Source organism: Tiliqua scincoides, chromosome 1 (assembly GCF_035046505.1).
Source record: "Tiliqua scincoides isolate rTilSci1 chromosome 1, rTilSci1.hap2, whole genome shotgun sequence".
NCBI lineage: Eukaryota > Metazoa > Chordata > Lepidosauria > Squamata > Scincidae > Tiliqua > Tiliqua scincoides.
Genome location: NC_089821.1, coordinates 170,864,292 through 170,880,221, shown reverse-complemented (window position 1 = coordinate 170,880,221; position 15,930 = coordinate 170,864,292). Strand labels below are relative to the sequence as shown.

Below are 15,930 nucleotides of genomic sequence, written 5' to 3'. Positions count from 1 at the left end.
GGGAGTTGCAGGGAAATCAGTGCAACTTACACTCAAGTAAATATGATTATGATCAGGGTATAAATTAATTTATGGCAAAACAAGCTTCTGCAATACGAATTTATAACAAAGCAGCAGAGCATAAGCAAGTATTTCAGGTATCAAAATCCTTGGAATTAACAGAAATGAACAGATTCACATTAATAATAATATGATGCTACAATCTAACCTTCTGCACTAATGGGGGAAAAAAATCATGTTGACAAATTCCAACATTACATTTAGGTTGTGCTATTGTTTAAATGGCACAACCTATCTGTATGTAACCCATGTTGATAAAGAATACATGCGTAGGCATATAACAAGCAGGCAAATATACTTTCGTACTTACCCAGAATGATTCCAATGAGAGCCACAAAAAACACAATAATATATCCAGCAATCAGAACCCACTCATATTGTTTGGGATGCAAATATTCTCTCCAAAGGAACTGCAAAAATTCCTCATCATCATAGTCTGCAGAGGGGTTCCCAAAAGGCTCTTGAGTTCCATTCAGCTCATTATTAGAAGACCAATTCCTACAAGATGGGAAGCCATCCTCCAGCCGGGTGACAGACATAATCTGTTACACTCCAGGTCTAAATTCCAGCCTTCCAGTAGTTCAAGTCTTCCTGAAGCCCTCCCCTGTATACTTGTAGCTTGTACTGAAACAAGTGTGCAGCAGAGCAGAGAGAGGTTGGAAAGTGATGGGGAAACAGCCGAGGTGAACAGCAACTTCTCCCAGCTTTCATTAGGATTTCCCAATGGCAAGACATGCAGCAGCTCCAGAAGAGAGCAGAAACACTCAGAGGCTGCAGTGATACAGAAGCCAAAAGCAGCACGTGCTTACCAGCTCTTCATTCAGCCACAGTGTGTGCAAAGCACATTCTTGCAGTTACAAGCAGAACAAACACACAGGCTATCAGGAGCACCTATACCTGTCATGAAGTGAGGATTCATAGCAGGGTGTGCCTGTGTGTTTGGGGGGGGGGGTGTTTGTATCCAGTGAGTAGATAAAATTACAGCCAAAGTCTTACTGAATACAGTGAGCTGAGTAAAACAAATCAGCTTCCTCTCATGGACAAAACAGGTCCTCTCGTGGATTGAGAACTGGTTGGAGGCCAGGAAACAGAGAGTGGGTGTCAATGGGCAATTTTCACAATGGAGAGAGGTGAAAAGCGGTGTGCCCCAAGGATCTTTCCTGGGACCGGTGCTTTTCAACCTCTTCATAAATGACCTGGAGACAGGGTTGAGCAGTGAAGTGGCTAAGTTTGCAGACGACACCAAACTTTTCCAAGTGGTAAAGACCAGAAGTGATTGTGAGGAGCTCCAGAAGGATCTCTCCAGACTGGCAGAATGGGCAGCAAAATGGCAGATGCGCTTCAATGTCAGTAAGTGTAAAGTCATGCACATTGGGGCAAAAAATCAAAACTTTAGATATAGGCTGATGGGTTCTGAGCTGTCTGTGACAGATCAGGAGAGAGATCTTGGGGTGGTGGTGGACAGGTCGATGAAAGTGTCGACCCAATGTGCGGTGGCAGTGAAGAAGGCCAATTCTATGCTTGGGATCATTAGGAAGGGTATTGAGAACAAAACGGTTAGTATTATAATGCCGTTGTACAAATCGATGGTAAGGCCACACCTGGAGTATTGTGTCCAGTTCTGGTCGCCGCATCTCAAAAAAGACATAGTGGAAATGGAAAAGGTGCAAAAGAGAGCGACTAAGATGATTACGGGGCTGGGGCACCTTCCTTATGAGGAAAGGCTACGGCATTTGGGCCTCTTCAGCCTAGAAAAGAGACGCTTGAGGGGGGACATGATTGAGACATACAAAATTATGCAGGGGATGGACAGAGTGGATAGGGAGATGCTCTTTACACTCTCACATAATACCAGAACCAGGGGACATCCATTAAAATTGAGTGTTGGGCGGGTTAGGACAGACAAAAGAAAATATTTCTTTACTCAGCGCGTGGTCGGTCTGTGGAACTCCTTGCCACAGGATGTGGTGCTGGCGTCTAGCCTAGACGCCTTTAAAAGGGGATTGGACGAGTTTCTGGAGGAAAAATCCATTATGGGATACAAGCCATGATGTGTATGCGCAACCTCCTGATTTTAGGAATGGGTTAAGTCAGAATGCCAGATGTAGGGGAGGGCACCAGGATGAGGTCTCTTGTTATCTGGTGTGCTCCCTGGGGCATTTGGTGGGCCGCTGTGAGATACAGGAAGCTGGACTAGATGGGCCTATGGCCTGATCCAGTGGGGCTGTTCTTATGTTCTTATGTAAATAACATCATTTTCAAACATCTCTACAGATAGAGGTATACAGTCAAATCTGTCTACAGTGCTGCATTATATACTGTATTGATTTTACACTTCCAAAAATATCTGTGGATGCTTAGAATAGCTCTTGTTAGCCCCAACATTGTTTTTCTTTCAGACTTGTTGCTCCTTGCTCCCCAACTTTGTTCAGACCAGTAGTCTAGGAGTGAAAAATCAACTGAACATACCATGTGAACAAGCCCTTTGACGACTCAGCAAGATTTGGGAAGGTTTCCAAATGGCTAATGCATAGGGCAGAACATTGGATGCTTCTATTTCACCAAATGGCTGCTTGCCATGTGTATGTTAACACCCTTTCTGAGATACTTGGGGCTAGGAAAGACATTTCCTTTTTGTCAGGTTGTATCCCATATGGTTTCCCACAAGAAATAAACAATCCAGAAATTTTGTTTTTAGATGCAAACTGTTTAAAACAAAAAAACCTGCATTCTTTTACATGCTTACTTGAAAGCCATTTTCGCTGCTGCTGCTGCCCCGCAGCCTGGGCAGCTCAGGATTGGGCTGTTATTCCTTAGGAAGTGCACAAAGGACTGCAATTTAATTACTTTTTTTAAGAAGCAAATTATATAGAAAAGCACATATGGTGGAACAGCACAATAATCAAACATTACAATTCTGGAGATTTGAGAGGTATTTTACCAGATTCCAATAACATGTGAAGGCTAGAACTTTATACCCTAATGTATATCATTTGCAAAATGCCTTAAAACAAGCAGAGATTGTGAAAGAACCCAGATTCATGATTTCATGAGAACATACAGGTCCAGCCTATTTATACACGGATTTTTTTATACACGGATTTGACTCAACACAAATGGACCCTGCAAATGAGAAAGAATGTGCTGATCCCTGGAGAAGGGGAAAAATGCATCCCTTTAAAATCTGTCTTAAAAACTGAACAGTCCTTTAACAACAGCCTCCTTAATGAGAGAGAGAGGGCAGCAGGCTAACAAGCCATCAATCCTTCTCTCTCCTGCAAACCCCTCCCTTCCCCCCAGCACTTGAAAGAAAGGTGATCATTTTGCATTGGTGAAGGAAGGGGCTGAGTGAAGTGCTGATGGATTGTCTTCTTAATGACTCTTATCTTAGAGTCAAAAGGTCAGCAAGGCTGTTTTTCAATCACTGGAGCAAAGAAACTTGGTTTTTTAAATTGATTTGCTTAGTGCGTTTTTTTTTAATCCACGTGAGTGCTTGGAACAGAACCCACGTGAATAATTAGTCTCAACCTATATTAGCTTTCCTGAAGAAACTAGTTGGGTATTCTCCAAAATGGCCTCCCTGAAAGAACACCAAAGGACATCATTTCCATGATGCTGGGAGATCTAGGAGAGTAGTAGCATGTATCTGTTGCAACAGCAACCACAGGACTGTGACACCTTAAAGATTAAAGTAATTTTTTTCTAATATGAGTTTTGTAGGTAATGTCCTGCTTCATCAGACAGATAACATTGTCATTTATCCAACAGTGCAGGTTCTTGCCTATGGCAGCTCATGCTATGATAAATTATATAAGGTGAGATCGATCTCTTTCTCAGTGAAATGTGATGTGTGAAGTTGTCATGAATTGATGTTAGCCACAGGCGAATTCATTCATTCCAGAGTGCAATCCAGCAGTTGCAGACCTATCTGCAAGTAAGATGGTATTACTGCTTTATCTCTCACATTAGACCTAAGTACTGTGTGCAGATAGAAACCTACATGTCTGCAAAAACGGAATGTATTAGGGCCCAATCCTATCCAACTTTCCAGTACCGGTGCTACCATAATGCAGCCCTAAGGTGAGGAAACACCTTGATCTGCCCAATAGCCCTTGATCTGCCCAATAGCCAGACTAAAACAGAGGAGAGAAAACTCTAGGTACTGTGTCCCTGAATAATTAATTCCAAATAAGACACAATCGCAAAATAATATCTGTCTGCTTATAGATAATATTGATCTGTATTCCTGGGCCTAATTAATAAGATCACAATTTACAATAAGAAAATATACACTCACTAAAAGATTCAGGTCCTGCCTAATACAAGCCAAGATACTTTCCTTAGCACAGATAGTGACTAAGGGCCCAATCCTATCCAACTTTCTAGGACTGAGGCAGCTGTGCCAATGGGGCGTGCACTGCATCCTGTGGTGGGATTGCAGTGATGAAGGCCACCTCAAGGTAAGGGAACATTTGTTCCTTTACCTCAAGCTGCACCGCAGCTGCCTCAGTGTTGGAAAGTTGGATAGGACTGAGCCCTAAAATGTCCCAAATCCACAGATTTTGAATTCAATTTCCACAAGTACGTAGAATATCCTTGAATTACTTTTTGCAGTTTACAGGAACTTATTTTCAATTGGTGTGCAATTTATTTTGCTGCACTTGTGACAGGATACTAATATCAATTAAAGTCTGTTTTATTGTATGTTAAAGGGATTGTCTTCATCCCCAGTGGACAAAGATAACCGATTCTAAGTCCCTAATGGCCCCATCCATCTCCCCCCCAGAGAAGTGTTATAGTAAAGACTACATTAATTTCTACAGATGAAAAACAACCTGAAACCCATTCATATAATCTTCTCCCCCCCCCCCAGTCTGTTTTTGAGCAACTAGATTTAATTCCACCATTTAATGGACAAGAAGCTCAGTTTAAGCAGTGTGTCTTGGAACATATAATAACAACAACAACAACAACAACAACAACAACAACAACAGGTATTTATATACCGCCTTTCTTGGTCTTTATTCAAGACTTTATTCAAGGCGGTTTACATAGGCAGGCTTTATTTAAATCCCTTATTAAATAGGGATTTTTACAATTTCAAAGAAGGTTCTTTCTTTCAAGAATGACTACATTCAAGGTGTTTCATTCCGATCTGGCTTCACATTCTGGCCTCCATCCTCCCACGCTCAGAGCAGATGGAATAGCTCTGCTTCAGCTTGTCAGCTGCTCCAAGGTCGCATGGTGCCGGTGGCCTCGAACTGGCGACCTTGTGGATGTTATCTTCAGGCAGACGGAGGCTCTACCCTCTAGACCAGACCTCCTGCCCTATCTAAAGTCCATAAAGCACTAATGAAAAAACATCTGAGCTGACAGGTCACAGTACCCTGGAGGAGCGAATAGTGTAACATGAATCAACAGTATCCAATCATTGAATTTTTAAAATTAGGGCTTACCATCCCTTGAGTATGGTGGGAAATGAACAAACACTTATTTTTTTAAAAATCACACATCGGGCACAGATATCAGATGCCTGCTCCGGTTCTGTCCCTTGCCCCTCACAGGTTAGAGATTTGATTTAAAGCAACTGCCCTCTGAAGGACAAAAAGAAGAGAGAGGAAGGCAGGACAAGCATCATAAAAATCAGATACTGCTCTATTTGAGTAGACCCCCTCCCACACACACACACTCTCTGAACTCTGTTTGGGAGCTGATCTAAAATGTATTTATATTTATTGGAGGGTTCTACTATTGTAAGCCACTTGAAGGTCAAAGACAAAACAGAGGGACGGAAATCTATACAAACATAAATCAATTTGTACTGATGCTTTCATGACTGCACATCCTGTATAAATCAAGCTGGCTGTATAGGGAGCTTCTGTACACCACTTTGCATCTCACCAGTCTTCACAGTCCTGCACTTTCCTGCTATGGAGGTTTGCCATGAAGTCAACCCACCAAGTTAGCTGGGCTTGCTCTCAAGTAAATGTGCTTAGAAATATAGCCATGCAATGTAACCCTATTCAATATTACTTGGAGGTAAGCCCCAAGGATTTGGTCAGCAGAGACGGCCTCTTCAAGATTCTCCCCAAGATTGGATGTCCACCCAGGCTCCTCAGCATCATCAGATCTTTCCACAAGGACATGAAGGGCACTGTTGTCTTCGATGGCTCCACATCAGACCCTTTTGACATCCGAAGCGGAGTGAAGCAGGGCTGTGTTCTTCCACCAACCTTGTTTGGGATTTTCTTCGCTGTCCTGCTGAAGCAGGCCTTTGGAACTGCAACAGAAGGCATCTATCTCCGGACCAGATCAGACGGAAAGCTCTTCAACCTCTCCAGACTGAGAGCAAAATCCAAAGTCCAGCTGAAATGTCTGCGTGACTTCCTCTTTGCCGATGATGCAGCTGTCACTGCCCACTCTGCCAAAGATCTCCAGCAGCTCATGGATCGTTTTAGCAAGGCCTGCCAAGATTTTGGACTGACAATCAGCCTGAAGAAAACACAGGTCATGGTTCAGGATGTGGACTCACCTCCCTGCATTACAATCTCTGAGCATGAACTGGAGGTTGTCCATGACTTTGTGTACCTTGGCTCAACGATCTCCGACACACATTCTCTCGATACCGAGCTAAACAAGCGCATCGGTAAAGCAGCTACCACGTTTTCCAGACTCACAAAGAGAGTCTGGTCCAACAAGAAGCTGACGGAACATACCAAGATCCAGGTCTACAGAGCTTGCGTCCTGAGTACACTTCTGTACTGCAGCGAGTCATGGACTCTTCACTCACAACAGGAGAGGAAACTGAACGCTTTCCACATGCGCTGCCTCCGACACATCCTCGGCATCACCTGGCAGGACAAAGTTCCAAACAACACAGTCCTGGAACGTGCTGGAATCCCTAGCATGTATTCACTGCTGAAACAGAGACGCCTGCGTTGGCTTGGTCATGTCGTGAGAATGGATGATGGCCGGATCCCAAAGGATCTCCTCTATGGAGAACTCGTGCAAGGAAAGCGCCCTACAGGTAGACCACAGCTGCGATACAAGGACATCTGCAAGAGGGATCTGAAGGCCTTAGGGATGGACCTCAACAAGTGGGAAACCCTGGCCTCTGAGCGGCCCGCTTGGAGCAGGCTGTGCAGCATGGCCTTTCCCAGTTTGAAGAGACACTTTGCCAACAGTCTGAGGCTAAGAGGCTAAGAAGGAAGGCCCATAGCCAGGGAGACAGACCAGGGACAGACTGCACTTGCTCCCGGTGTGGAAGGGATTGTCACTCCCGGATTGGCCTTTTCAGCCACACTAGACGCTGTGCCAGAACCACCTTTCAGAGCGCGATACCATAGTCTTTCGAGACTGAAGGTTGCCAATACTATAATACTATGGAGGTAAGCCCCACTGAATTCATTGGGACTCTTACCAGGCCAGGCCTAGGAGGACAGGTCACCTCCATTTCACTTGTTCTTATTCATGCAAACACACAGGTCAACAGCAGCTAAAGTTTGTACTCTTAAATGCCTTGGCAATTAGAAGCCATACAGTCTCATGCAAATAAATGCAGGATGCTTCAGGGGATAGGGAACACACATGAGACAAACAGCCCTCATTGCCAAGTGTCAACAAAGGATACCAGATACAGTAATTGGAATTACAGAACCTGGGAGCCTTGGGTAGCAATCCTAACCAGACTTTCCTGAGAGAAAGCCCCATTGAACAAAGTAGGACTTACTTCTGAGTAGACCTAGTTAGGATTGTACCCTTAGTCTGTGTCTATTTGCAGATCTGTTCCACCACAATGTTCCTTCAGTTTTTGCTGTAGAGTTTGTTCATGTGTTTCTCCTGAGCTATGACCGTTTCGTTTACCACCCACTTTCACAAGAGCAGAATCACAATGGGCTGGGCCCCAAATATCTCTTTCCCAATTCTGTTATTCAGAGCCTGGACCTTCACCAATCTTTTCCCACAGCTAGCCAGCTACTACAAAAAATTTTAAAAAAAATTAATTTTGTGTGTAGAATTGGATCCTGCATTTCCATCAGCCCAACATTTCTTTTAATTTCCTTTTGTTACAGAATATAAAAAGTGTAAGACTTTTCCACATGCTGCTTAGGAGAGTGACTAGTTTTCAAGAGAACAGAATTCTCTTTTTAAAGCCTGTTTGGACAAATATCTCATCCAACTAGTCACTAGTGCTACCTGGGCAAAACAAGACAGGTTTTGTTGGTTGTGAAGTGGTCCCAGGAAACAGCCAGTATTTCTTTGATTAAAGTGTACTCTGGAAACTAAAGTGTACTCCAGTTAAGAGAGCAGATTTGTTCCAGATATTAAGAAACAGAGTCAAAGAGGAGCAATGAAGCCAGGGCTGTTTGAGTGATTTCTACCTACATTCTAGGTCAGTGAATAACTACAGTCTACACTGCGTGATGTTCAGTGCCAGAATTGTAACACATTACTCCTTTGGTACATATGAATGCTACCGCTGGTTTCAAAGAACCAGTTATTTGTAGGGTACATGGGTTTATTTTGTAGGGAGGGACATTCAAGTGTTGTTTGTACTGGACATGAGTGTGTCAGAGGCAAGGGGCTCTGAAGTCTGTAGGTTTCAAGGCTTGCTAGGAACCAGACAATAGCCATATTAATGAATCACGATGGAGACAGAAAAAAAATTCACTTTTCTTGATCTGCTGGGTAACAGCAACTCAAAGCCAAGGGTGCAGGCTGCTATTTAAGGAACTATCCAAGCAGACAGAGACATGATTGGGGAATATCTGGCCTATAGTTGCTCATCCCAGCCCCGCCAAAGCCAAAAGCCAGGGAAAGGGGTATATACCCGGCAAGAAGGGAACATGATAAGGCCACAAGGAAAAATCTTCTTGTATTCTGTCTGTAGGTTTAGTCTCAGACTGAGGGAGGATGGAGAAGCCATGGTCAAGGGACTGTTAGCAGACCACCTACTCCAAAACCATAGAAAACAAGTCAGCCCTCACTGGCAGAGGCCAGGACAGAACCAGAAGTCTGAAGATAACCAATGAGCAGGTGGCAGATCCAGAAACCTCCTATCTGGGAGGGAAAGGACTTTTTAAAAAAATCAGTAAAGAGAGTTGTAAAAATAAACTACAGAGTTTGCTGAGATATAAAAATGGCAGCATTCTCAGCATGCAGAGATATGTTGCTAGACATGTGCATACACGTGTATGAAGTGCTGGGTGCATGTCAAGATAGCAAGACTCAGGCTTATTGCAATAAATTTTGAAATGGGTTGATGGCAAAAGGCCTCTGTCCCACAGGCCTGTAAGAGTAAACTTTGGTTTGTCACACCCAATCAGACACATACAAACTCTCTCTCTCTTTCTCTCATATCTGCAAACACTCGTGTTTTTTACATTCTCACTTTATAATTTTAGGTGTGTGCTTAAAACATTTTACCTGTACCACTACAGCTTTGGATTTAAAAACAGACTGTCTGAAGGGGCCCCAGGTACATGCAACAAAAGGCAGAATTCAGAAGAACGTAAGAGGAGCCCTGCTGAATCAGGCCCAAGGCCCATCTAGTCCAGCTTCCTGTATCTCACAGTGGCCCACCAAATGCCTCAGGGAGCACACAAGATTCTTGCATCTTGCTGCCACTCCCCTGGATCTGGCATTCTATTTACCCTCACACCCCCCAAGGAAGACACCAGATTGCATTTGGATTTAATTCAAATGAACTGTGCCAATGGTATGAGTAAACTGCTTAGGCTCACACCATTACACATCCACAATCTGAACTACCTTTCAGCCTTGTGATGAAAATTCATTTCATGAAAGAAGCTCATCTTTTTTGGAGATAGAACAGCTTAGCAACTAATTGCCTGAAATAATGAGATCCTACCTGGAACAACTTTGCTGAATGGCATCAATTAGCTAGAAAGTTCACAGTAATGATGATAAAGGGAGATAGTTCCAGGAATTTTCAGAAGCTGGTTTATACAGACAAAACTAGGAAAGAAACTGCTTGCTACAGTTCTTTGTTTGCAACACAAAACCTTGCCAAAGAAGCCCTCAGCTTCACTAATCTGTAGCACACAAATAGTAATACTGTATTACACAAAGAGTAGATCACTTGGTAAATGTTTCTGGATTATATCACTCAGCTGTGAATTTGTCAGATGGAATCCTCCCTCCCTTTTATTAAACATGAAGCCTACACATAGAAAACTAATTATTACAATGTTGTTTGCAATTAGCATTATCACATGATTTAGTGATATTTTGAAAATCAATAGAAGCTTTTTCTTTCTAGTTAAAGTACAACAAGAGGGAGTGTGATCAGAATTGGAGTTGTGCAGGGGGGGAATATTAAGGGCCCCCTTCCTCTACTGTGATTTTGTTTGATTTTGAATGCCCCCTCCAATGCAACTGATTTTAAAAAGTCAGTGGGGAACATTAGACATTTCTCATACAGGTGCCATGACATGGAACCGTTAGAAGTCACACATACGTGGTTCATTAAACAATGAGATCATTGCAGACAGACAGACAAAAGGAAATGCAATGGTTTCCATTTTTTTAAATTGAAATACAGAAAATTGTGTTACAGGATCATTTCCCGGCACATTCTGAAAGAGGAAAAAAACTGGAGATTAGCGGGCACTGTGAGTCAAGCATTGCTGAAGCTGCCACTACCTATGGAGTCATGGCAAAAAAATGTTTTAAAAAGACAAAAAGCCCCATCAGAGGTATTTGCCCAGACATGAATTCAGGATCACGGTGAGTGGTTAAAGTTGAGACTGCCTTAGAGAGGCTCCACTGCATCCAGAAAATCGCCAAAGGGGAAGTTTTGCTTATTAAAATATTTAATAAATTAATGGTCCCCACGTGACTATTCTGGTGATAACACTTCACAACAATGTAGATACAATAATTACTGTTAAAACAACAGCCCAATCCTATTGTCAGGCTGTGCTGCTAGAGCTCACATTCCATCTGTGCAGGCTGATTTACGGTACTGCAAAATGTGACACACTATAGCATGCTGCCAGCCACACAGCAACAGCCTTCCTAGAGCCTCTGGTGCCTGTAAGTCAGAGGTAGGGGAGGATCCTGAGTAGAGAAGGGGAGGATCTGAGCATTCCATGGGAGGGACCAGGGGCAAGGAAGAAGTGAGGGATGGGTGGATCTAGTGGCAATGGCGCACCCTGGATCTTCTCCCCTTTTTCTAAAACCTCCCTGCCCCTTTTCCCTCCTCAGACATACACCACCAAAAGAGGTGGTGTATGTCTGAGAAGAGTCAGAGATGGCCCCAGGGTTTACACAAGGGTAAGGAAAAATAATTTTTTTGCCCTTGGGTTTCCTATCATCAGATGCAGCATATGCACCCCTTTGGCACAGGTGCATTGGCAGTGTTTGCAGGAGACATAGGCCCAAATCCTAAACAACTTTCCAGCACTGGCATAGCAGTGCCAATGGGACATATGCTGCATCCTGCAGTTGGGTGTCACTCACGGAGGCCTCCTCAAAGTCAGGGAATGTTTGTTCCCTTACCTGGGAGCTGTATTGCCCTTATGTCAGTGCTGGAAAGTGGGTTAGGATTGCTCCTATAGTATCACAAAGAAAGGCCAGAGCAAACCCTTGATCATTATACAAATCCTCTTCTGTCTTGGGATGTGTGGCTCTTTTTGCTGGTACTATGGAAATTCTGATGCATTCACTTAGCACATGGTCCAGCGAACAACCCACAAATGTCCCAGTCAGTAAGCTTCTGGCTACAGGATTTCTCCCTTCATTAAGCTCTTTTTGCTGCAGTTGCCTGAGCAAACTGAAAAAAATTGTCCTCTGCAGGTGATCATAATGATGCACTTTAAGCAATGCAAAGACTATCTTAAAGGGCCAGTAATGTGGCATGTATACTGGGCGACTCATTCCCTTAAGTCACAGGTCTCCAAACCCTGGCCCCAGGGGCCACATCTGTACCACAGGAGGATTTGATCCAGCCCGCAGCACATGTTGGGGTATTCTGGCCTGCAGCAACTTGCTGACAGGCTGGGAATGCAGAGCCTTGTGCAGAATGATGCTTCCACTGAAGAAGCTTCCCTGAAGATTGCCCCAGAAGGCAGAGAGAGAACTTGGGGTGCACGTGGGGGGGGGGGGAGGAGAGGCAAATGCAAGAGTAATATCTTCCTAATTCTCAGCTGCTCAAAATTATTACACACCCTTTGAACCTGAGGGAAGGAATTCCATATACATTCAGTACTCTGATTCGACTGCTGACCAGTCAGTTTCGTCTATCCAACACATACTGAAAGCATGTTTTCTTGTTACAAATTAATTTATTTCTCAGATTTCTCCCAACTTATTACTCAATTATTCCCCAACTCTTTATCCCTCCAACCCATTAACTCTTTCCCCAATCCCTCCAAATAATTTCCTCTTTAATTTTTTTCCAAAAACATTGATTTTCTACCATATTCCTCCTTTCAAAAATTCATTCTCCTAAAATTAATTTTCCTTTTCAAAATCTATTCCCCCTCTTCCCATGCAAATCAATTTTGCAGTCTGCTCCCCTCAATCCTGTTTCAAAATCCATGCACCCTCCTCTGTCTCTAATGTATTTGTTTATTATTTATTATTCAATTTTATTAATTTTCCAGCCCTCAGCATAGTGTCAGATATACAGTGCAGCCTTTGTGCTGAAAAGTTTAGAGATCCCTGACTTAAGACAATGCCAGAATCAGTCTGATGTTCCTTGCACAGCTGTGACATATTATTGATACTGTTTGCTCTAGTCATGCTTCTAAGGCCCTGGGTGGCACAGCTGTTCATTAACACTTCCTCAGAAATAGAGCTGTTGGCCATGGTCCAGAAAGAATCACATGCATACTGCAAGATGGATATCAAGGGCAGGAGGTCTGGTCTAGAGGGTAGAGCCTCCATTGCCTGAAGATTAACATCCACAAAGTCGCCAGTTCGAGGCCACCGGCACCGTGCGACCTTGAAGCAGCTGACAAGCTGAAGCCGAGCAATTCCATCTGCTCGGAGCGTGGGAGGATGAAGCCAGAATGTGAAACCAGATCGGAGTGTAACAGCTTGAATGTAGTAGTTCTTGAAAGAAAGAACCTTCTTTCAATTTGTAAAAATCCCTGCGTGGATTTAATAAGCCTGCCTGTGTAAACCGCCTTGAATAAAGTCTTGAATAAAGACCAAGAAAGGCGGTATATAAATACTGTATATTATTATTATATTATTATATTATCAATGACACCATGCCATCCCCGGTATATTGAGGATAAAACTTACAATGGATGGCTTGCATCTAGATGCCTGGACGTGCATCCACAATCTTGACTTGATCCAGTGAAAGGTTATACATGTGTGAAAGCAGGCTTCTACGTGCATATCCCTAAGTGGAGTAACTGCTCGTGCAATTGGAATTAGTCTTCTGCCTCTCCATCCTGCTGAGCATGAACACTTTCAATGTTCTCCTTCCCTTTTGCATTTGTTTTTCCATTCTCCTGTTTCTTACTGTTTGACTTTTGTATTATCATTATGGTTTTAATGTGAGAATCTGACTTGGGCTTACTGCAGCAAGCTTCACTGCTGTTTGTTAGGGGTAACATCAACCCCTAACCCCTTGTTTCTTTGAAGTTCCCCAAGTGCCAGTTGGTGGAGAAGGCAGGTATATAGATGCAGCTGCTATTCTTAGTTTGGGTGCCCACTCATCCAGTCTCTTAACATCCCAAGTCTCTTTTTAATCAGGATGGCAGGGAAGCGTATAGAAATATCCTAGTAAGTGGCAAGTCTGGAAATAGTAGCAACAATACCCCGAAGCAAAAGAGACAGAATATAGTACATCATCTGTCATTGTTCCTGTTAAATGCAATGCAAAAAGCTGTCATTTACCAGACTTGTCATAGTTCCAGAACTTTTGATGCTCCTTAAAGAAAACAGCTTAGGATACAGGATCCCTGTCTAAGATCAGCACTGGAACTACTAAGAAGAAAAACAATTTCTTGATTATCCATCCCTTTATCTCTGAGCCTGGGGTGACAGCTGATGAATGACAGGGAGGAACAGAATGGAAAAGGACAAGCCAGCCTACCTTATTCCCCTACTTGTCCCGTTTCTTTTCTTGGCAGCTAGTCACTGTGACAGATGGGAGTACACCTAGGAATAGCATCTGGATGTGGCCATTTGGCACTTTCTGAGGGCCGACATTCATCTGAAGGCCCATGTAGCTAAGCTGAGCCTTGAACCCTGAGTAATACTGCAGTGGTAGTGCTCAATGCACTATCAAGGGTCAAGTGGGAAGCCAGGGTCCCCCAGAGCAGGACTTTGTCTCAGGATCCCCAGCAACCTGGTGCTAATTTGATGCCCCATCCAATAACTGAAAGTCCTTTGCAAAGGTAGTCACATCTATTTGCTCCCTTTGTGGTATCCTCCAGAGTATGGATTGTGTATCCTACATGGTAAGCCTCCATACTTAAACCTGAGCTAGCTAAATAGCTGGTGCAGGTCCATTTGGACTCATGCTGAAGGATTGAGTCCAGGAAGGGATTTGGCAGCACTGGCACCACTGATCCCATCCCCTTCCAGGCTCGATCCACCCATTGGGTCACCCATGCTGCACCCATTGCCACACTCCCCCACCCTGTTTCATCCTCTCGCCCCTATTCTTTCCTCTTGCATCCCTCCTGCCTTTCCTGCTGACTTACCTTCGTTGAGGTGCACCAGGAAAAGCGGTGGACAGGAAGATGCAGGCCTTCCTGCCAGTGCTGCGGACAGCACACCAAATGGCTGCTTTATGGCAGTCAGGGCCAGTAAGGAGGTGCACCGCCACTAGGTGGCATGCATAGGATTGGGCTCTGTGGCCTAGCTTACACAGATAAGGTGATAATGTTGTTTCTTGACTGTAGCACTTCAGTTTTCATCCGGAGCAACATACATGACTTAAAGCTCCTCAAGATTCAAGAAACAACTCCTTGTACAGAGGAAAGTTCTTGATTTGTGCTTCACTCTCTGAATATTCTTTTTCCTCTTATTCGCTTTTCCTCCTCATCATTCAGTATACCTTTTGTTCAGCACGCAAGATTTACCAAGTCGAAACAATCAGATTTCCAGTTCATGACCCTCTCTCATCAGTTAACGCTGTATGTTCCCTAACATAAAATTCTGCACTGCCATAATAATAAATAGATGATAAGCAAAGCACTAAAATTACAGCGGAGATAAAACTGTGTTTCCCAGAGTAAGTTCTAAAGATTTTTTTAAAAAGAAGCTGAGTTGGGTAGACAAATTCACAATAAAAAGTGGAATGAAACAATTTCTTTATCTAATCATTGTGTCTAAGAGGAGAAGAGTTAATGAAGACTTCATCCGGCATTTGTCCCTCTCCAGCTCATACATACTTTACGATCTTTAGGCACATTATGTGTCCTGCATCACACACCCTTGTTTGAGAGTTTGGGAGGACAGTTGTTTGATCCATGGCCTTTTCTGCAGTGGCATTCTATCCCTGGAACTCCCTGCTGAGGGAATTTGGTTGGCCATCTCCCTCCTTAGAAGATTGGCCATGCTATTTAGGAAGACTTTCAGGCTGTAGAAACAGGATTGAAGATAGCTTGGTTGTTATGTTATAAATATTGCATTGATTTCTTTTTCGAGAAGGAAAAAAGGCCTATTCAGATCAAGTCTCACAACTGTTATCAGTCATACAAATAAATCATTACAGTGGCAGAACGTTTACAGCCATCCAGTGGAATTCTAAAGTGTTCCTTAAGCCCATGAATGCAGAAGTAAGCCTGGCTGAACTTGGTAGAACTTGCTTCCAAGTATGCTTAGGAATGTGGTATAAATGGAAAGAAAAATTAAACTTGCCAGCCACCCCCACAATTA

At 43.4% G+C, this 15,930-nt stretch overlaps 1 protein-coding gene across 1 annotated transcript in view; it reads right to left on the bottom strand.

The window, feature by feature from the left end:
* Window positions 1-599, bottom strand: part of HCRTR2 (hypocretin receptor 2) — a 31,499-nt gene extending 30,900 nt beyond the window's left edge. The window contains exon 1 of the mRNA XM_066640821.1: window positions 371-599. Within this exon, the coding sequence (XP_066496918.1) occupies window positions 371-599 (229 nt within the window). The remainder of the gene's footprint in view (window positions 1-370) is intronic.
* Window positions 600-15,930: the final 15,331 nt, after the last annotated feature.